We start from the raw sequence: 24,316 nt of genomic DNA, 5'->3' as shown, positions 1-24,316 counted from the left end.
CTTCTTTGTGGTGTGTTTGTGGTGTTTTTTTTATGTAAACAACCAATGATGATTCTTACAACAATTATATTTTTCATTTGCTTGCGTCAGTATGTTTTTTTGTGTCTTATTTATGCATGGAGGGTGGCCGAAATCAAAGTGATTTTTCAGCGCGAAACAAGGTTACAAGAAATGCATTGATAATATCGAGAACTGTTAAATACTTACACAATGAGACATTTGGTGTGTCTTAGAATCTAATTTAGTCCTTAAAAACTTTGGAAAATGAGGAATTTAATCATATGCACATGCATATTACTATCAAATTATATAGCCATTTTATCCACACACACACACACACACACACACACACACACACACACACACACACAAAGTTTGTGACATATTTCTATAATAACCATGCTTCTCAGACAATTTTTTTGTCAAAATTTTATTATCATGCATTTGATAATAAAATACCCTTATTCAAGTTATTGTATAATTATACAAGTGGAGTGATGACAAGCGGATGACACGCTTGTAAAATCATGCCTCAGGCTCTGCCTTTACAGTTAATACACCCAAGACAATGGTATTTGTCACAGTGAATCAAAACGACAATCTGCTGACCAGTGATGCATATATAGACAGTCACATTGATTGTGAGAACTGACACTAAGCCTATCAGTCGAAAAAAAGCGCGCACGTTTCTTAACGCCATGCTTTCCAGTGCTATTTTAGCCTTATTGGTGGCTTTTGGACCCTTTGTTATTGGATACCCCGGGGAATATAGAGGAATTGGCGGATTTAGTGGGATTAGGAGCAATACTCAGTGCAATAATCACAAGGTGCGATTTATTTCATAGTGAACAGTTAATTAAGGAGGCTTGGGGGTCCAAAAAACATTTCTCCAAAATTCACCAAATTTGCAGAAATGTTTCATATAATCTTAAATTACATTTTAATATGGAAGACCACATCACAATCATCGTTAATTTTATCATTTATTGCATCTGAAGAAATTGCACATTATGTAAAAAAAAAAATTATGAAAAATATTTGAAATATAAAAAAAGGCCAAAAGCATACAAATAACATCACAAAAAATTAACACAATAAGAAAAACTAAATATTATTTGCTATAAAGAAAAATATCACAAGATTGTTTGTGACCTGTAATTATGTCCTGATGGGAGCTTTGGTCATTGGTGCTAGTTCAACATAACTTTAAGAAAAAGAGACATATCGATTCTTTTCCATTAGAGAAAGACTTCAGTTTTAATATTTTCATTTGTGAGCTTGCTCACAGTACCTCTAGTTATTATCAAATGACTATTATTATCAAAGTACATTGTATACATTTATTAAATTATACAAAACATATCCCCAATATTAATAACACAAGGCACCTTTAACGTGTCGGGTCTAATGATATCTATAGATACTAAGCCAGTAAATTGAATATATAGAGCACTGAAAATGGCTAACAACGCAAATTTTCACAATTTCAATTTTTCGTGTCGCTAGCCATTTTTAGTGCTTTATATACGTGCGGACCCATATACGAGAGTTTTTCAGTAATTATTGAGACATTTTCTCTTATTCGTTTAGGAACAAAGGTTAGCCCTTGAAATTTCACAAAAATCTAAATAAGGATAGAGTTTATTGATGTGAAAATTTTCTGTATACGGCATGATTAGATCATGGTTAGCTGTTCAACGTGCCTTGGACCAGTGACCCGGCGCAAGTTCTGCAAATTTTCATCGGGATATCATTTGGTATCATAGGGGTATCATTAGGTGTATTTGGGTATCATTGGGGTAACATTGGGGTTCATTGGGGTATCATTGGGTTTCACTGGGGTATCATTGGGGTTCATTGGGGTATCATTGGGGTTCATTGGGGTATCATTGGGGTTCATTGGGGTTCATTGGGGTAAAAAGACGCACCGCAATTTTACCAAAAATATGTATGTCATACAAATGCAAATCTGTAAAACAAAAAAAAAAAGTAGCCACAAGATTATTTCCAAATGTTAACATAATTATAATCAATACATGTGTAATAAAGATTGAGCATTTAAAAAATTTTTTTGGTGGTGAAATTAAAAAAAAAAGAAATAAAAGGAAAATATTACAAAAAAATATTTGGAGTTTTACAAGTTACCTCCTTTTGAAAAGTTAGAAAATGCTCAAAAACAGCTGAAATGATTTTTTTGCATCTTGTAACCCTTGGTTTACCATCAATTGACGCTTCAATACCATTATTTTCATTTCTTTCAAAAGACAATTTCATAACGATGTAAGAGCTATAGAAAATTAAAGTGAAAATCTTTTTTGCATAGAGATAAAAATGGTTTAAAATGGCAGCCACCCCCCAGCCTCGTTAAAGGGACTTGTACACAATTCATACATAAAAAATAAAAAATCAAATTGATCTCAAATCGTGTCCAAGTCCCTTTAAGGTGGTATGGAACACATTGAGATATTATGGAGGTTGGATGGTAAACAAATCAACCATATCCAATTGCATCAGATCTGGCTAATATTTTAAGATACGATTTGCTGAGCTATCAACTATTATTGAGTAACGGAAAAATTCATTAATTTTACTTTGTAGATATTGGAATTTTCCTCTATATTTCTATAGAGCTCTAGGGGAGGTAAATATTGTCTAAAAACGGCCCCGACCATTGAGTCCTCTAAATACAATTGAAAGAACATCATGTTTAACATATTACTTTCAAATCATTAAATATCTTAAACGCATTGAATTTTGTTATGTATTCTATTTGGCTGAATGGGGCTTTCGTAAAATCATGCACATGAACAATTATCAAACATAATATAGAAAATTTGGTACATTTTGAAAAGCGCTAATTCAAATTCATGCTAATCTGGCAAGAAAATTTCCGCCTTATTGACTACATTTCATAAAATGCGTGCACAGTATTTGACTACAAAGTTTCTGAGAGAGGTTAAAGTCAATGTTAAAGCCGAGGCACATTTGAACTTACTGTGCTATACTTTTAAAGATTATAATTTTCTCGCATAATCACCGGTGTGAGATATGATTTTTCAGTGTGAGACATATAGCAGTGTAAGATTTTCCTGTCTTACACTGTGTATTACTACGCCACTGTAACATCTAAACAAACATCGTATGCTGCAAGAAAATGATACATTATGGAATAAGCTGATCTATAATTCATTGTTTTGCTTAGTTGACTACAATTCAATCATGTTTTCATTGAAAATATTGTTGTAAGCTCTCTTCTTCACTTGCACTATTTGTAGCGCGCGGCGGGATAAACCGAGATAACACTTTTAAACGCCAAAAAAGAAAGCAGTCAAAATTGTTTTTTACGTAACATAATGCGAGAAAAATAATCATTCATTACCTACTTAATTTTACTACGCTTTTGTCCCTTTTTGACAATTATGTAGAAGCATTGCTTATTACAAATGTGAAGTCTGGGGCTTTCATTCTGCCCCAGATATAGAAAAAATTCATCTCATTATAATTATTGTAAAAACATACTTAATGTTAAAAGGCGCACCTCTAATGCAGTTATTTATTGTGAATAAGAAAATACGCATTTTAAGATACTGGATGAAATTTTTATCATAACAAAAATTGCATTCTGAATTCATGTAAGGTAACAAGGGACAGTTTCGGATAAAGTTCCCCTTCAATATTTTTGTAAAATTGAGAATTGCTGTACTTGAAGGCTTATGAGTGTTGCTAAAATTCATGAAATGACTTTTAATGCTTATCATTAGTTAGAGGGATGTCTGTTGTTGAAATTAATATTCAATATGTAGGCCCCTTATGTTAGGTACATGAGAATCAGAAGTAAAATGCGAAACCTGCGGCTATGACAGTTGTGTTGACTTTACACAGTGAAATTGCAATTTACAGACGGGAGAGTAAATAACACAAAGAGTAGGTGGATGCGAGATTGTAAACTACACACCGGTAAGTTTCTGACATGTGATGGTGCAACATGCACACGGCACAGAAGGTCAACCCTTCGCAGAGAATTGGCTGGGGGAGGTCTATAAAGCTGAAAAATCATTAAAAATGAGCAAAATATGAATTGGTCAAAATCTGATAAAAAACCAGTATGTAGAAAATTTTACAGGTTTTGGCTGGTAATTGTTTTCAGAAATTGGTGATTGGCCTTATAAAAAGTGAATTAAAGGTATTTGTGCTGAATGGGAACTAAGGACATTCTACATGTAGTTACAGAGTTCCGAAGACACACATCCCCTGGCTACAACGAAATGTATAAAAAAAAAACCTGTCTCGTGCCACCTTATGTTAATATGTATAATGAAACTTTATGTTTAAACAAATGTAAAAACTGGGCTGCAGATATTTAGAACATGTTTTCAAGTATTGACTAATACACTTTTGGGAAAATCAATTTTTTGAAAAGCCAGGAAATATTTTAACAGTCGCTAAACAACGTATTTTTGATAATTAAACTAAACTAAATATTTACAGATTGTGCATTTGGAAGAGGCATTTATATCAGCTTCAGAGAAAGAAGATGAATATCATTTTATATTGAAATGTCCCTAGTATTGTATCTTAAGAGAAAAATTCCTTAAGAAGTTTTATTATACTAAACCCTTTGTCTTTAGATTAAGTCAACTATTGTCAACACAAAATTTAAGGGTTTGTGCAATTTAGGTAAGAATGCTTGTGATCAGAAAACTTCATGTATAAACTTGCCTTTTTCAAGTGACCTGTTAATATGTATTTTGACATTTGTATATTAATTGTATATGTCTATGAGCTGTACAGCTGTTGACCAATAAACAATACAATACAATACTCGTGTGAGATAGTGACATTCCACCTCAGAGCCTCGTCCTAGACCGTGAATCTTGTCCCCTCGGTAGAATTTCACTATTCCACACTCGTAATAATGAATGAAAAAATTATTTCACAATCTGGCGGTGTCCAATATCTCCTTAAACTGTTAAATTCGCTTTTATTACATACATTGTCGTCGTCACAAAAATAAAATGATCTCTTTAGGATGACATACACTCAGAATGTAAAGTTTCAAGTGATGAAACTGAAAAACCATATATTGATTGTTGTGCTATTTTCCTCTTTCTAAAATCTAGGGCGATCACGATCTTTGAAGTGATTTGCCTTGAACATCCTTCAAAGGTTAGAATTTTACAGTACGATCGAGATTTTCTTTATTTGCAAAACATCACTAATTAAATAAATTAAGAAAGGTAGTGCAAATGAATAAAATTAACGAGAGACATTTCAGTCCGAATTTCCTGTATTAATTTTCTAAGCTATACGGGGTTTTGATTTAGTATCCCCCCCCCCTCCAAAAAAAATATATAATTTCAAAATTTAGAATTTTCAATGATAATAGTAATAATAATAATAACAAAAAACAAATAATAAATTTAAAAAAAAACAAAACAAAAAACGGAAAATTGATATCAATAAAATACAGCACCCCCCCCCCCCCCGGCCAAACACCCTTTGAAAGTAGAAACATTTCTATAAAAAACCATTAAAGATCACAACACTCGAACATCTAAACTATTTCAGTTCTTGAATTGACCTTACGTATACGTTGCTTGCATTGAAATTATATAAGGTAATTGATACTTTAAAAAAAGAAGATCTTTGGTTTTAAAATAAGTTAAACTTAAGTTAAATCTTTCTCTGGACCAAGAAAGGCGCATAAGCCCAGTGCTTGTGTCTTGTTTATCCTCTCAAAAAGAAAATAAGAATATTAGGAGACATTTTCCCCGAATTTTCTCTGTTTGGCTTCCAGTCTATGTTTGTTTGGTATTTTCGATTGATTAGATTAAATATATCTTATTCTGTGAATACCATTACAGTGCCTATCCTATTTTGAGAACTTAAACCCCAATTTCGTATTACAAATTGACATGCAATAATTTCAATGACAAACAAAAAAATTAAGTGACTGACTCTCTTAATTTCAGATCGTGACATCCGGGTATCCTAGGATAAGAGGACCCAGGACGCTAGATGACCGGATAGTGATTGTGGGTGCGGGGATTGGTGGTGTACACATGGCTTCCTTACTCAAGGTTTGGATTGAAGTTTGGATTGAAGCTTAACTTGAACTATAACTGTACCTTTGCTGTTAAATTAGTTATAAAGAATTGTTTAGTCATCATCTAATAAAACTCCTAACCCTCAACGACAATTTTTTAAACCTTACTCGGGTGTTTCCCCTATACTGCAGGATCGTGGCTACAGGAATGTTGTTATATTAGAACAGCGACCAGAGATCGGCGGAAAGGCTTACTCTCAATTCTACAGAGGAGTCTGGAACGAGTTTGGAACCGTGTTTTTTTCGGACATTTATGATCAAACAGCGAACCTAATCAAGCAATACACTCCAAGTTTTAGAATTAAATCCAAAGCTGATTCTTCTGTCAGGCTGAACGACAATGGTATGTACACTGTATAAATTTAACTGTATAATTTTTCATGGAATGAGGTTCTGGCATTCAGTAATATGAAATGTGACTTGTATGAATTTGAAGGGGACTGAATGGCATAGCGCGACCATTGTCTCACCTTCCGCACTTATCTGAATGGCATAGCTTTGCTATTCTCTCACCTTTCGAAACATTACTGGTTAGCATAGCTTAATCATTCTCTCACCTTTTCAAAAATTACTTAATGGCATAGCTCTACTATTCTCTCACTTTTCGAAACATTACTGAATGGCATATCACTACCATTCGTTCACCCCTATTACATGACTGAATAGCATAGCTCTTCTATTCTCTCACCTTTCCACACATTGATGAATGGCATAGCTCTGCTATTCTCTCACCTTTCTATACAATAATGGATGGTATAGTTCTTCTATTCTCTCACTTTTTGAAACATTACTGAATGGCAAAGCACTACCATTCTTTTACCCCTCATACATGACCGAATAGCATAACTCTTCTATTCTCTCACCAATCTATACATTACTGAATGTCATAGCTCTACTATTCTCTCACCAATCTATACATTACTGAATGGCATAGCTCTACTATTTTCTCACCAATCCATACATCATTAAATGACATAGCTGTACTATTCTCTCACCATGCTAAACCTTACTGAATGGCATAGCTCTGATATTTTCTTACCTTTCTATTCATAACTGAATGGCATAGCTTTACCATTCTCTCACCTTTTCACACATTACTGAATGACATAGCTCTGCTATTCTCTCACCTTTTCATAAATTACTTTATGGCATAGAGCTACCATTCTTTCACTCCTCACATATTACTGAATGGCATAGCTCTGCTATTTTCTAACCTTTCTATACATTACTGAATGGCATAGCGCTACCATTCTATCACCTCACACACATTACTGGATGGCATAGCGCTACCAATTGTCTCACCTATCCACACATTACTGAATGGCATAGCGCTACCAATCTCTCACATTTTCACACAATATTGAAGATCAATAAACATTTACTACATTAGACTAAATGGCAGAGCTTCATCCTGTGTTAGCTTACCTATATTCAATGAGATACCTTTGCATTGTATTTTAAAACTAACTTTGTATAAGAGTTCTTAAAAACAAGAGGCCCATTGGGCTACATCGCTCACCTGAGCAACAATGACTTTATATGGGCTTTCAAAGGATATCGTGCAATATGGCTCCTCGGTAGAATTACAAAAAAATAATACCGTCAAGTATCCAACTTTTACACTTATTTTTGCATACACTTAATCTTTGACAATGTAAATGTATGAAATACCATTTTTACCGAAAATAAGAAGATTCTATGCAAGATATATAACTAAACGTTTGGTAGAGGTACACTGTTAACACCCAATTCCCTCATTTTCGTTCTGCACCACCGCCCCCTTTCCCCACTTTGTAAAACGATCGAAATATATGAGAGCATAAAGGTACATTTTCCTCCTCAACTACTAACTAGATATTGTATTTTTAAACAAGATATATTATAATAGTTACTGTATTTTATTTTTAAAAAATCTTATATGTGAAAAAAGAAAATTTTATCTCAATGCTCTCAATTCCTCAGTTTAAAATCTTTCAACAATTTATAAGGTCCTCCTAATTATAAACGCCTGTTGTTCACCTGGCGTGAACTCGTGTGACGTTTTCTAACCTTACTCACTTGATCGATGAATACACTCATATATACGTTATACGTTATAGAGCTATTTTAGTCAATGTATTGGCAGGCATATCACTCTTTTGACTAAGGCAAACCCAATATTTTCAAAAATTACAAATGGCTACAAACCATGGAAGATGATTTCGATATATCTTTATGGTTGTTAATGGGCTGATTTGTAATGTTCTATAAATAAATGGGAAAAAATCTTTACGACCTTAAAGAAATTCATATAGTGTAAAAATGGTGACGACTATTCCGCCCTCTTAAGCTTGTAATTTTGTTAAATTCAAAATATTTCACCCCATAACTAAATGTTTACAGAAAGAATTGATTTGCATGAATTGATTTGCATTTGGCGGTGTGAAAAAAAAACAACCGAAATGATCCAAAACGACATATAACAAATTGCAATCAATGAGTACGCGTGTTTGTATGGCTTGCAATACGGTATTTGTATTTAATGTTATCTTTCTGCTCCATAATACGTATTAGTAGTAATTTACTTGATTTTATGTGTTTTAATATAGGAAAACGCATTGTTACAGAAGCATATTGGTAAATGCTACAGTTTTCTTAATTTGTTTTTATTCCTTTTACTTTTTATAATTATCAATGTAAATTTGCACAAGGAATTTTAGAATTTGAACCAAACTGAAATATATATTAATAAAGTAATGACAAATTAAGCAAAACAAAAATGTCTGTTGTCGTCCATATAAATAATTATCAAATTCTGTTTTTAAAGTAAATTAGAAATTTTTGACGAGGTAAAATGAGCATATCATTTTTTTTTTATATTTGCAGAAGGGGGCGAGGAACATCTATGAATATAGGATGTCTCATGATTTGCGATGGTATATGATTTTTATCATATATTTATATTATGTGTTATCTATCTACGAGTCTTTGCGAGGGAATATAAAACACACAACGAGTTGAATAAAAATCACACACCATCGCAAATCATGAACGAGTCTTTTTATTACGTTTTTCAACGTCTTTTAATAAACCTCAATTTTTTAAAGTAAATAATATATTTGTCAAAATTGTCCACCATTACCAAGGTCTTCCTTTTTTGGAAATTATTAGAAATGATAAATCATTTTGTTGGTTGAAAAATGATAAAATACTAATAATTTTCCTAATTAATATTTTAATACATTGTTTAAAACTCTTATTTTGAATTTAATTTAGTCCGAATTTCCTGTATCAGTTAAAGAAATTCTATCAATTTTTGAACGAGAATTACAAAAACTGACTATTACATGTAGGAGCTTTAAAATAATGGATCGCCTAAAACTCTTTTTACTGTCTGTATTATGTTGACTTTATCGTTTTACAAGGTCCTTTCTGCTACAGAAACTTTTTAAGAGAAAAAAGTAATAAAGACAAAAATAGTCCAAATTTCCTCTGTTTCAATATAAATCAACTTTTTGTAGCATCTTCCTAAAATAACCAAAACATGGATATCAATATCGATGTTTCTTTACATCATTGTTATTTTTGTTATTTAAACAATGTTTGACCTCAGATATTGAACTTTGTAAAACTATTTTTTGACAAACCCTGAGTAAACTTAAACCATCTAAAAACTTTACGCAATGTGCCATGAAAAAAACCCCTTTCATTTTAGAACATGATATTATCAATTCATGAAAATAAATAAAAGAGCATTAATTGCTTCACATATTTTAAGATTATTCTTTTTCTTTACTTTTTTATTCTACGCCAATCAACCGCCTAAACCCATGTAATGTTAAATTATGACGTCATGTTGGGTAGGAATACACAGTGTTATTTTAAAGATGTATTACATGAGTGATATTGATCTTATATTGTGCTTAACATGGGATAAATACCGCTAAATGACAAAAAAAAAACCACTTTGTGATGATAAAATAGTCCATTTAATAAACATTATTTATGAAGTAAATAAAGAAAACATTTAATCAATTTGAAGAAAAATATTTCATTTTCAATTTATTTATTTTTTTGTCTTTTCAAAAGAGGAAACAACGTGGCAAAGAATTTTGCTTCAAAATACCAGAGAAACCAACCCTCAGGAAGGCCTTCGTAGAATTGTTGCTCAGTTAGACAGATATGAACGAATACATCGCTGTTTGTTCGGAAATTACTCCAGTGAACTTATGCCTCGCCCGACACCCGACGTTATGTACGAAATTCGAGGGACAGTTTTGGAGTTCTTACAGAGAAATGACTTACTGCTATTGGCTCCATATTTCCGAGTTTATCTTACGACCAATGGCTACGGATATACTAATGAAACTGCAGCTATATATGGACTAATGTGGGTTCCCCCACCTGTTATCAGAGGAACGCTAACACCTGAAAACGGATTTTGGCTTCTTGAAGGTGGATTTCAGGTGATTGTAAAGGAAATTGCAAAACAAAGAAATTTGGATATTCGTCTTGGAGTGGACGTCGTTCAAATTCAGAGAAAAAATGGCCCATCGGGTGTATATGTAACTTATAAGCCAAAGGGAAGTCCAGCAGTTCTAACTGATCGTTTTGACTTTCTTATACTTTCTCCAGCAATGAATTCGTTGTTTGATATTGTTGACTTTCATCCAAAGGAGCTGAATATTTTCAATTATCTGGTAAATGCTAATTACGTCACTTCCTTGGTGGAATCTGATATAGGTAGACGTACTCGTGATCCTCAAGTGTATTTCAATCAAGAAATAGATCAACTTTCTTATTCCATGTATGCATCAATTTCGTTTTACCATGCCAAAAATAACATAACTGGCGATGATTATCGTCTTGGAATTCGAGAAAATGGCCCCGATGGTAGGTCCAAAGAAACAGCCATGTACTATCAGTACGGTCTTGAAAACCCCTGGGCAAAGGACATAGATTCAATGATTCAGTCAAAACTGTTTACGATTCTTAAACGATTCGATAAAACTAATCCACGGGTTCTCGAACAGATAAAATGGGGATACTATTTCCCAAGGTTTCCGCCCCCAGCGGCAGATAGAGGATATCTTTGGGACATTTTAGACATGCAAGGCCAATTCAATACCTGGTATATTGGTTCATCCGTCTGCTTCGAAAGCTTTGAAAGTGTGGTCGAATACAACAACTTGTTGATGAAACTTAAACATTAAAATTATATCATATGCATGTAACTAGAGATGTCGCTTAGCCGCGAATGATTTGATCGTTCTTTTGCTAATTGCTGTTATTGTTTGAAGTCAAATCTAATGATGTATACAGGGTTATTTTCGCCTTAATTGTTTTTTACCTCTCTTCAATTGCAAACGAATTCGGCTCGTCTTAAAGTTAACTTAGTCCAGAAATTTATTTAAATCAGGGATAGTCTTCGACATTTGACACCCGTTCAGTTCAAAATTTGCCCGATGAAAACGAGGGTGAAAGAGTAAAAAATAAAACCGGTGCGAATATTTCCCTGTATACAGTTCTGCTATAATTGTAATTGAAATTTATATACACACTTATGTACAATTTCAAGTTTATAATACAGAATGAAAAAAAAACAGATATTTCCTTTTCAAGACATGTAAGTAGCTGCAATTGTTTCATAGACAGTAAGTCAAGGGAAGTAGATTTTTTTCCAATCAACTCTAATTTGTCCACATTGTAGATTTTTGGTCTTTTAATGGCTTGTATATTTAAGAAATAAAGTACGAGTTTTCGTGAATGTTGCACAATAACCTCAAAGGTCGAGAAATGTTGTTTTGAAATATTAAAGTGGGGCTTTGGCCGAGGCTTTTATATTTCAAACAACATTTCGAGATCAAAGAGGTTATCCTGCCACATTCACATTAACAAAAACGTTCTTTCTATTCTACTAACAGCCCAGTATTTCTACAGATCGTTTTTTCTATAGAGAGACAATCTAGGTCATTTTGACGACTGTTCGTGTAACCCTAAAGGTTTTGTTAGTAATGTTTACATATGTATTGATCAAAGGAATCACATGCAGGTGACATAATTTTTCTTTGGATTTTTAATACTCTTCACTTAGTTATAAACTATCTTTGGATTATATTCCTAGTATTTAAAGGACAATTTAATATGATTATTACTACTACATGTTATATATTTTATGTTAAAACACGCAGTGAAAATGTGCTAGGGAGGTCCTAGGAACAGCCGCTTTGATCTCTTAAAAAACATTTGAGGCAATACACATCGTTTTGACTGAAACTTACAAGTGAAATTTACATGGTTTTAAAATGTTTTACAGTTTGAAGATGTACTTTCATGATCAGTGCGAGATAGATAGGTATTTCTAATCCGATAATTTAATGATGACGTTCGTGTATTTTGGAGAATAATGTCCGCAACATCTCTTTGATCTCGGCAATAACTGTTGTAGATCTAGAATTCTCTGTATTTAGAAATAATTATGCCAAATCTACCAAAATGTTATGACTTTATGCAATACTATTTTGTCTACATACATATAAATTACATTAATTATAATAATCTTTGAAATCTTTCCACTGTCTTTGACAAAGTCTGAGTGAATGATGATCAAATGATGAACGATTGATAAGCTGTTAGTGATTTGTAGCCAGTAATCAATCACTGAGGGCGCAAACAGAGCTCAGTGTGAACGACAAACGCACGCTGAACACAAGTTCAACAACTTGTTCGGAAAACTAGTAGATTAAGCGTTAATTTCATGCTGTGTTTATTAGGGATTTTGAACAAAACCTTAAATCATCATTAAGATAGATGTATTCATCAAAATTGAATTAAGATATAAAGCGTCTAATTACAATATGTTGACAAGCGACATCACATAATTTTGAATATCATTTATTTGGAGAAATTGGCCAAGGCATTGATATCCCATTTAACGTTTAAACATGCATGTCAAATAAAAACGGGTTCATGAAATAAGATTTTTATTTTATTTTAGATGACTTTGTGTAGGATATATTTGATTGTTTCGTTTCTTCATTTTTTATTGTTATTGTAAAGGACATCTGATCCTACTTTTAACCCAGTTCATTAAATAATTAGTTTTGAATGAATTATGTTTCTTGTATTGTTCAATGTGTTTTTTCTCGTACATCTGAAGGATGAACGTATGGTCACTATACTGAGCGTGCAAATTGTTCGACGGGTCTTACCAGTCCTGGCTGCTGTGATTAAAAGTGGAGCGAGAAATAATGGATTTGCAGTTGTTGATATGTCAGTATTTAATTACAAGTCCATTTAGTTGTAATGAGGTGTGAAAACCACCAATCATTTTAAAGACAGTTGTGTGTACCCTGCTGAGAGGTGGCTTCTACCGTTTACGTGTGTCATTTTCTTAATTAAGTCGGTCGAGCGTGAGATTCAGTTATAAACTGTCGCTTAGAAGAGATTATACACTGAAAACAAAAGGCTAAGATGATTTCATTGAAAGTTTACCCAAAAAACTGTCGCATTTAATTCTTTAAAAATCTCAAAATTCGACAAATGCTGGGGACAGCGTGAGCGCATATTTTATTTGCAAGTGTAACGTAAATTTTCAGTGACATCTGGCCGTAACTGTTTAGGAAGGAGTCTTTTCTGGTTTTCGACTTGTCAAACGTAAATATGATTATTTGTTCATTAAATCAAGATGAAAAGAAATTAAAAAAGTATATTTTTCTTTCTTTATTAATATCATACAACTTGGCATAGAAAAGTATTCAATGTTTAGAATCCAACAAGGACTATATTTTTGGCGTAATATTGGCGTAGGAAAATATCACATGTTTCGCAATTCAGAATTGCTGCAGATAAATCAGTCTGTTTTAGCATTTTAAAAACAATAACAATAATGTTGGAATCTTTTTTACTTATGCGAACTAATGATATGATATTTAGATTTCAGAATATGTCTTTAAAATATGATTTGCCTACCAAATTACATTTTTATAAGCTTTCTAAAGCGCCCATTCTATACATTGATTTTTGTGAAAAAAATCACTAAAATAAGTTTTCTCTCTTATTAAATGGTCAATATATTAGCTCTTTTGTCAATTTATATCTTGTTATAAAGTCTTCATTATACATAAAAATCAGAAATATTTTATTATTGGAAGCATAAAAATATAATCAAAATTTCTTCAAATTTTAAGAAAATTAGAGGAAATGCGGGCTAAGCAATATCAATTTTAGTATAAATATTCATTCCAATTTAGTTGTATAAGCTGATAGACATTCTAATATTGTATCATTTCGTTGAAGAATAGAATCTTCAAATCTTAAACAAATGTCTACAGAACTACAAGGAGCTACACTTATTTTTATCATCCTTTACGTTGAGGGAAAAGGAAGTGACCTTGACCTGACCTTTAAGCGAAAACAAAAAAGTCAAATTTGATTAAACTGATGGAATCATTTGGTAATATGATATGTTTGACTGTGTAAAAATTTTATGAATTTCTTATTATAAGAAGTACGTTTGATAACGAGAGGAATCCTTCCTTAAGTGGTCGACCGTGAGCTGCAATTTTTGCCAATGAGAGTTATTATGGCTTATGTTAATAAAGTGAATGCAAGCGCAACAAAAGACAAACGAACGTTTGACGTGCAAATCGTAGCTGTCACAGTCCTTGCATAAGCATAAATACAGTCATTTCATGCGAATCTTTTACAAATTTATGCTATGCTATGGTATGCGATTTTAATGATATGCTATGAGATTTGTATGCTATGCTATGAGATTTGTATGCTATGCTATAAGAAATTGAAATGAGGGGCTTAATGATATGGTATGCTATGCTATGATATGGTATGCTATGAGATTTGAACAAAAACGCCTCCATACACAGAAGAGTTCCACACATTTCGATGTAAAATAATAAGAAGCCAATGTTTACCACAAATCTATTATGTAAACTATTATTTTTTCAAATAAAAACATTTAAAACCGAGTTAAAAGAATGTTGTATGCTATGCTATGGTATGCTATGTTATGATATGACGAATGCGATTCTATGAGATTGTATGCTATGGTATGAGATTCCAATGCTATGCTATGAGATTTCAATGCTATGCTATGAGATTTCAATGCTATGCTATGCTATGGTGTATGTTGTAAAAGATATGCTTGAACCGACTGTAAGTCAAGATTGTTGAGGGTTCAAACTTGGCTTTTTGTATTAAGAGTTTCGAAGACCCTGTAACAATTGTATAACATATATCAGGTATAAAATAACATAAAATAGACATATATTACTATACTTGAATTGTGATATACAATATCAGTATAATAATTCAATCAATTTCAAGGGAGATAACTTTACATCGGCATCGGGCGACATAACACTCCAGGGCTTTTCTGTCACCTCGGGGCAAATATTCTGGTATGTCGCCCTCGAAGCCATGTAATATATGTATAATATTATATATAATGATTCTGCCACATTCTCCTCCTGGTGCAAGAATGGCGTCCACGCCATTTAAGGAGCCTAAAATCATCTGCAAAGTGAAGCTTGTAAACAAAAAAAAAGTTAAGCATAAAGTAAATCTATATACAATTAAAATCTTATTTTCCAGCAATGATGCTGACTAAAGCTTTTGTTACCTGTTTGTCATCTGAACTAAGCATACCACTAACCATCAACTCTTGCAGATATGCAGCTCTCTGCAACCATTCTGGTGATGAAGGTCTAGTGATCGCTTGTTCTGACATGACGTAATCTTTAATCCGTTTTGGCTGGTGTGCATTTCTGATTGACCTTCTAGGAGCTGGCTCTGGAACTATAGGGTCTTCCTCACACTGACTATGTTCTGAAGGTTCTGTCTCACTAGATTCTGTGTCAAGATCTGTGACATCCTCAGATATCTCTGGTCTTCATCTATCGTCTCCTCTGACTCTTGATCATCAGTGGATAAACTGATATCAGGAGCGTCCTCCTTCTGGTCTGAGTGAGTCTCTACTGTGGTGGTACCGGTACCTGCATGTACAATGAGGCCATCATATATATCATCTTCATAAGACTCTTCCTGCGAAATACAATCTGCCTGAGAGAGTTTTCTCTGTGTATTCGGAAGTTCTGATTTATTAGACTGGACCCTATATCTAGGTGGTGGAACTGAAGATGGAAGTTTAGATCCAATAGGGAGGAATAAATTTCTGTGCAGTTTTTTACACCTACCCTCTCCATCTTCCCTCTTGACCTTAAATACCGGAACATTGGTGTTAGGTTGCTGCAGCACAACATATGGGGTATCTTCCCATCGATCAGCAATCTTATGTTTGCCGTCAAAGGCTACAACCTTTACCAATACCCGATCTCCTTCTCTTAAACCAACTCCTTTTGCCTTCTGGTCATAATACATCTCCTGTCGATACTGTATGTTCTTCGATGCTGTCTTCGCTGCTTCATAAGCACGCTCAAGTCTTACCTGTATATTCTCAATATACTCTGACAAAGTCTTAACTTTGTCGTGTTTATCTAATCCAAAGACTAGATCTACTGGTAATGTTGGATGACCAAAATAAGAAAATATGGAGAGAAACCTGTTGTTTCGTGCTTAGTAGCATTGTATGCATGGACTAATGACCCTATGTGAGTCTTCCAGTCAGACTTCTGATCCTGTTCTAATGTTCCCAGCATAGAAATGGGGGTTCTGATAAAAAGTTCAGTGATGCCGTTGCCCATTGGATGGTATGGAGTAGTGCGGGATTTAGAAATAACTGTTAAAAAACAAAGATCTTGTATTAACTTACTTGAAAAATTAGCACCTTGATCTGAATGAAGAGTTGTCGGAATACCATATAGAACGATAAAGTTGTGAAACAAGGCATCAGCTGTTGTTTTGCAAGTCTGATTCCTAGTAGGCACTGCAACAGAAAATTTGCTGAAATGGTCTGTAATAACTAGGATGTTCTGGATTCCACCTTTACAAGGTTCCAGGGTCAAGTAATCCATACACACAAGTTCAAGTGGATAGAATGTCTTAATGCTGACTAGTTCAGCTCGCTGGTTGTCCGGAGTCTTGAACTTCAGACACCTATCACACTCCTCAATTCAGGTTGCTATATCTCTCCTCATCATGGGCCAATAAAACCTGTCAATGACCAGTGACGTGGTTCTGTCTCTACCAGGATGTCCCATGTTATTGTGCAGGTGTCGTAAAATGATAGGGATGACTTCCTTAGTAACTACCACCTGGTACTGTTCACTACCATCATCTCAGTGTATGACTTTGATAAACAAGTCATCTTTAATTCTAAACTTTGTAAAGTTTCGAAACATGACTTTGTCATTGTCTTCTGTCAATGAATCCTTCTTTGGTCTAAGTCCACTCTTGACAGACTCAGCCCATTTAGAGATCATGGGATCTTTCTGTTGTAATTCATGATGGTCCAAGTGGTCAGGCGTTTGATCCAATGATGACACTGTACAACCTGCAAAACAACAAGTTGATGTTTTTCGGGAATGACTCTATTAAAGGATGACCCTGATCCGAGTCACAAATAGCCTTTACTGTGTCCACGCTGAGTGTCTGTGGCAGCCTCGACAGCGCATCAGCATCCGTCTTACCTGGCTTGTACGTAATAGAAAACTGATACGCTGACAAGGCTGCAACCCAGCGGTGACCAGTAGCATCTAGCTTAGCAGAGGTTAATATGTATGTTAAGGGATTATTATCTGTATAAACAGAAAAATGTTGACCCATATCATAATCTGAGAACTTCTCGGTAATGGCCCACTTGAGTGCGAGAAACTCAAGCTTATGAGTGGGATAGTTCTTCTCAGACTTTGACAAACCTCTACTAGCATAGGCTAAGACTCGGTTATACCCCTGTTGTTTTTGGTACAAAACCGCTCCGAGCCCTGTACCACACGCATCTGTGTGCAGCTCAAAGGGCAGGGAGAAGTTGGGGTATCCCAAAATAGGGGGTGTAGTAACTTATCTTTTAGGGCCTCAAAAGCAGCTGTCTGCTCTTTTCCCATTTCCACTTAGTTGACTGTTGTTGCTTACCCCTAAGTCTCTTACCTGTAGCCATAACATCTATAAGGGGACGGGCTATTTTGGAAAAGTTTTGGATAAATTTTCTATAATAACCAACAAACACTAAAAAGGATCTAACTTGATCTAGGTTTGTGGGTGTAGGCCAGTTCTTAACCTTATCGATCTTATCGGGGTCAGCTTGTACCCCTTGTTCAGAAACTATATGCCCGATGTGTATCACCTGTTTCATGAGAAAAGAACATTTCTTAGGGGATAATTTCAACCCATAGTCTTGTATTCTGCTGAATACTTGTCTTAATCTGGTAATATGCTCATCAAAGGTTCTGGAAAAAATAATAAGGTTATCTAAGTAAATAAAGCATATTTTCAAATGCAAATTACCAAGACATAATTCTTGTAAGCGCTGATATGTAGCAGGCGCAATAGCAAGACCAAAACTCATTTTGTTAAACTCAAAGAACCCTAATGGTCCTACTGTTAAAGCAGTTCTCTCTTTGTGTTGTTCTTCTATTTCAATCTGATGGTTACCTGACTTCAAATTTAAAACAGTAAAGTATTTGTTACCAGATAAAGAATCTAATATGTCGTCAATTCGAGGAAGAGCATAATTGTCCTTAATGGTTCTAGAGTTTAATTGTCGGTAATCGACACACAATCTCAAAGCACCATCATGCTCATCCTCACCAACACTACATTTGATGAGAAAGAGAGTGAGAAGGACGTATCACTCCACTGGCTAAGAGTTCCTGTAAATGAGTTCTTACCTCTTCAATCACTGATGGAGAAATTCTTCTGTATCGCTGTTTGAAGGGTGTCGTATCCTCTAAATCAATGCGATGTTTAACTTTATCTGTGGTTCCAACATCAGTATCATTCTTGGAGAAGATATCTGAAAACTCCGTTATCAACTCTTTATACTGCTGCTGCTCCCTGGTTGTGATCTCCGTAGAAATCTTAACCTTATCAAGGACAAGCTGTGCATCAGGTGAAATTGCAGACTCTGGCAGCACCGTATCTAATATGGTGACAGGTTGCTATTCACAAAGGATGGCTCTGGGAGACACTGACACTGTGCTTGTGGTCACATTGCTGATCTCGACAGATATACTGGAGTTATCAGTGTAGCTGTAGCGGTGTAGGGATGGTGTGATATCTAAGTCTGAAGGAATGCTTGACTTGGTGGTGGCTTGCAGCATAGCGACGACCTGATGATAGGGGAATAGTGATACGCTCAGTCTCAGCTGACTTGACGATTCCTAGCCTATGCCCATTTCTCCGGAGTTCTCACTCTCTCAGGGTCATGCATCTAAATGCCAAATACCATGAGGTATGGAGGTCGGCATCTTGTAAAAATCTGGAACCAAATTCTTCCCTCGTAACATCAATCAGTCTTGAAATGATGGTTGTTCCAATAAAAAAAGGTACTCTTGAGTTCAACTGACTAGTAGGAACGACGAGAAATGAACAACCATGCAAACTGTCGATGGGCATCCCATAGGGTGTAATAGAAGTACAAATGTACCCCAAATACGGCTTTACCTGACCATCAGCACACTCAATGTGTAATGCTTCTGACACTGGATGTAATTCTATGTGACATAAATGCTGCTTATAGAATTCTTCACTTATAGTGGACACTGTGGCTCCAGTGTCAAGAAGTGCTGGACAGGTAATGTTATCTACAGCGATGGTTATTTCATTCGGAATTCCTATTAGTTGGTCTTTGTTAATGGGCCGTTCCTCTGCTGAGCCAGATCCTGACCCCAGGATTTGGCCTGCTGAAGTTTAAATGTCCTCTCCTATGGTCAGTGCGCACACGGCAACAAACGGCAATGTGTCCTTCTTGTCAACATCTGTAGCAAGTGATCTTGTTGGCATGCTGTTGTTTGTGTGTCCCATCATCTCTTGACTCGGAGTAGGCAGGCATGGGTTTAGATGGTCGATTCCATCCTCTCCCTCTTGGAGTTCCTCTGCCTCTCTGGTAACTCTGTCTTGGAATGAATACTCGTTGCTGTGGTGCTTGATTCATGGAATAATGTTGATTCATCATTACCACTTGGTCAGATAGTTGAGTAAGCTGATCTTGAATAGTGTCTAAACGCTCATCAGGAACGCAAGCAGCTTTCACTGTCGCCTGTCTTGATTTTGGTACTGGTTGATGTTCTAATTCTAATTTGCGAACAGCAATGCGCAACTGGTCAAAATCAAGAAAAGTTTGAAAAAGATGTCCTGATATGTCTCGTAAATCTTGTCTAAGACCTTTGTAAAACATGGTACGGAGCGCCTCCTTTGCGTCAATCGCACTTACCTTACCCTTGGTAATAGCTCTGTTTATGAGGTCTTCTAGCCTAATACTCCAAGTAGCACAATACTCTGTATCTTTCTGCATGGCACTGTAGAATTCTGCTAGAATATCTTCTGTACCAAGTATATTGCCATATATGCTGTCAAACTTTTGTAAAATCTCATCTATATTGTCGACAGGACCTAATCGCATCATGACAGTTGCTGGCTCACCTTTAAGTGACCTTTTAATGGCATTCAGGATGATCTCCTTGGAATATCCTTTTTAAGGCAAGTCACCTGATAACGCCATAGCTCATATGCTGAATCACTTGTTCCACCAGAAAACAAAGCTATTCGCAGTGGTTGTTTGTATGACGTAGTAGCATCTGCCGTCTCTTTCAAAAATAGGGCGAAAATGGCTCCGTCTTGATTGGCGTCTTAGGGATAGCTCCTGTCTCTTTCAACAAGTTTCGACATCCATCCAAGCAAGTCTGCTGGGGTGCCAGCTTTTGGTTTGATCTTTATTGCAGACAGAGTTTTGACTAACTGTTATATTTCCTCCTTTGAGATGAAATCCTCTCCAGTTGCTCCATCCTCAGCTTTATTCCGTTCCGTGGACATGACTGATAGTAAATAAAGCTGCAATATTACTTAGGGAAAATGGGGATAAAAAGTATAGGGATATAAGGAGGATAGTCAACTATTGCCTAATGTAACAGGGAATGGAAAGTAATACTGACAGGTGGGTAAGTTCTGTATGAACTTCTATATAAGTAAAGGCACGTACCGATGCAGTTTCCGTGTAGTTATACACAACTGAAATGTATCAATATTATGAAAACGACGAACAGCTGGAAATCTGTGTTGTAATGTATAACTAGTAGACACAATTTTTCACAAACATTTAACCTGTAAATGTAAAATAAGCTAGAGCATATTAAACTAAATGTAGCACCGAATGCTTTGTTTGAAAAATAAGAATAAATGAACCAATAACTTAACTAAAAGTCTAAATTGATCGGTAATCATTGAAAACGGAAGCCGGTAGTATTATTGCAAAAATTGGAATTTTGAGCACGATCGGAAAAAGAAAAACGATCCCGATGACCGGAAGGTACGCAATGTAAACAAAACGTGCCTGAAAGTGAAAGTAGGACAATGTCTTATTACAAAAAAAAAATTAATGGAGATATGATAACTAAAGGTAAATAAACGTTGTACTTAATAATCAGATAAATTATCTACGAATTTACTAGAACTTATATACTACAGATCAATAAATCACGGTAAATAATAAACTAAGGATCGCCAACTAACTAACACACACTGTAAACTTGCGAGCATATAATGATTACCAGATTCAACCTGACAAAATCTGTACGCAACACGAAATCACTGTAAGGATTCTACATAACTCTACACCTGACCTCAAATGATAACCACTTCTGAAAACTTGTCTCTGTCTTGTCAGTCTCAATGTCACATGTTGGTCAAAAGTATTGTAGGATTTATAATTCATAATAATTATATAGACTAGTAATATGTAGGTTCTTGGTGGGAAATAGCAGTGCAGATAGGATACTTGAATTATATACTCATTCACTCACCGACAGACAATATAAATAATAAACAGTAATACTCTGTGCTGCACAATATTCAATTCAAATGCAAAAGAAATAAATAATATATCTGCTTCTCAAAATAAATATGTGCCGGCACTACAGTAATTAATCAATTATGAATGATTGATTAGCTGATTTTTAAATAGGCCTTGTTTTTACACAAATATTCAAACAATATAATTAATATAAATTAATTGTAGAGCAAAGAAAAAGTAGTGATACTGAAGTATATATGTATATGAATCAAATATGAATGAATAATCTTGGATACACTTGTATAAGTCTACTGCAATAGTCACAAAGCATCACACTGCAGTCGCTTTGGAAATGGTCCAGTGGTTGAGCCTCAGTTCTCTTAATTGATACAGTTTTTGCAAACAAAACAGTTCTTTTCAGTACGACTCACCACTCACTGATTGAATGTACCTCGAGTCATCAAATGTAAATCACAAGGCTGATGTGGTGATGGTCTGCGATGAAATTAGAAGGTCAGTTGTTGCCAAGTCCCAACTTGGGCGCCATTTTGTAGCAGTCCTTGCATAAGCATAAATAAGTCAAGACAGTTGGGGGTTCAAACTTGGCTTTATGTATTAAGAGTTTCGAAGATCCTGTAACAATTGTATAACATATATCAGGCATAAAATAACATAAAATAGACATATTACTATACTTGAATTCTGATATAAAAATCAGTATAATAATTCAATCAATTACAAGGTAGATAACTTTACATTACATGCATATATATATTATATACAAATATAAGCCTCCCAATATAAGACAATTACATAAAAATATATTAATCATACCATTTTGTGGGAAAGGGTCTTTATCAAAAATCGAATTCAAAAGTGCATGTATATTTGCCTTGCAAATACAAGTACTAACATCCGGGTCTTGTACCTCATACCAGTTCTATAGTCTATTAATAGTTATCCCGATGACTATAAAATATTTGTTTCAAAATTCACAATCATTATTAATTTGTTTAATATTCCTTTAAATTCAAAAGTTTTCTAGTGGACCTTCTGTTAGTTAGTAGGTAAAGCACCAAAGATTCAATATCCCAATAATTGGTAAACAAATTTTATACTAATATATGAAAGCTATTGAAAAAGTCATTAAATGGGGTGAAATATTTTTTAATCAAATGACATTATCCAAAAAAAAAAAAAAAAAAAAAAAATCATAGTTGCTTTTTATCCAATCCCATATCGTCCGTAATTTAATATAATAATGGATATATTTACTTTAAAAAGAATTGAAACCTGAAATAAATTAAATAAATTTCTTATACTTTTTATTTGATGATCAATCAATGATTTCTGCTGAGAAAAATCAACAACCAGGTTTGAATATGTGAGTGGGTTATATTTTTGTCAATTAAATCAATGTTTTACGAAACCAGATAATGAGATTTTTGTAAATGAATTTAGCATTTACCCGAACAATATAATAAAATGACACGTTTAAACTGAAAATAACCCTACTGCACCTCTGCATGCATGGAAATAAAAAGCTGCACAAAGTCATACACATTCGATTTGTTCTTATCCAATAGCTAGATGAATAGCTTTGACGAAATTTTGTCTGGGCGTTCACAATCTACAGTATAAACAAGAAATCATCTTGACGCAAGCGTCAAATGGGCCGCAAAAAATATAATTGTTGTATGAATCTTTGGCTGTTTTCATAAAAACACACCACAAAGAAGAAAATAAAAGTTGGTTGTACTAATTTTTATAGTAAATTTTAATATACTTTCAGCAATTTGTTTTGAAGTTTAACATTTTACTATTATCATAGAGAATTTCTAACGGTAATTGTTTGATCATTGTCATAGTATGAAGTAATGGAAAACACATTGATTTGTACAATACAAAGTTCAACTCATCATTTTTCTCTTGGAGATTCATGATATTTTCTACCACATTTTACATGGAAATATAATAAATACACACACAAAGTCATTTTATTTGACACGGCACATAGAAATTCAAATATAACATTTATTTAAAATTTAATGACATTCAGGTCTTAAGTATTTCAAGTCTTTAGTACATGTATGTCCAGCATAATATTAATTCTGTTAAAAAGAACTATCCCGCAGAAACGCAGTAACAACATTTAAATGTGTATCAAATAACGGACCGCTTTCCGGCGGCCCGTAATGACACACCTCAATTAAAACAAATCGGTGAATAATTTGTTACATAATATATACCTGTGACAACTTAAGTGGAAAAACCGCAGATTTCTTTAATTTGGAATATAAAAGTCAAGA

The 24,316-nt window shown here is 34.3% G+C and overlaps 1 protein-coding gene across 2 annotated transcripts in view; it reads left to right on the top strand.

Moving 5' to 3' along the window:
• Positions 1-575: 575 nt before the first annotated feature.
• Positions 576-24,316, top strand: part of LOC117680405 (uncharacterized) — a 29,199-nt gene continuing 5,458 nt past the window's right edge. Inside the window, exons 1-4 of one of the 2 annotated variants that reach the window (XM_034453339.2) lie at positions 587-827; positions 5,973-6,080; positions 6,239-6,449; positions 10,175-13,205. In XM_034453339.2, coding sequence (XP_034309230.2) covers positions 699-827; positions 5,973-6,080; positions 6,239-6,449; positions 10,175-11,298 — 1,572 coding nt within the window. In that variant the 5' untranslated portion in view covers positions 587-698 and the 3' untranslated portion in view covers positions 11,299-13,205. Of the gene's footprint in view, positions 828-5,972; positions 6,081-6,238; positions 6,450-10,174; positions 13,206-24,316 lie in introns of those variants that run through there. The other variant, XM_066074121.1, reaches the window with a different exon arrangement.

The sequence above is a fragment of the Magallana gigas genome, chromosome 10, assembly GCF_963853765.1.
Source record: "Magallana gigas chromosome 10, xbMagGiga1.1, whole genome shotgun sequence".
Classification (NCBI taxonomy): Eukaryota; Metazoa; Mollusca; class Bivalvia; order Ostreida; family Ostreidae; genus Magallana; species Magallana gigas.
This window is presented reverse-complemented; position numbering and strand designations above follow the sequence as displayed.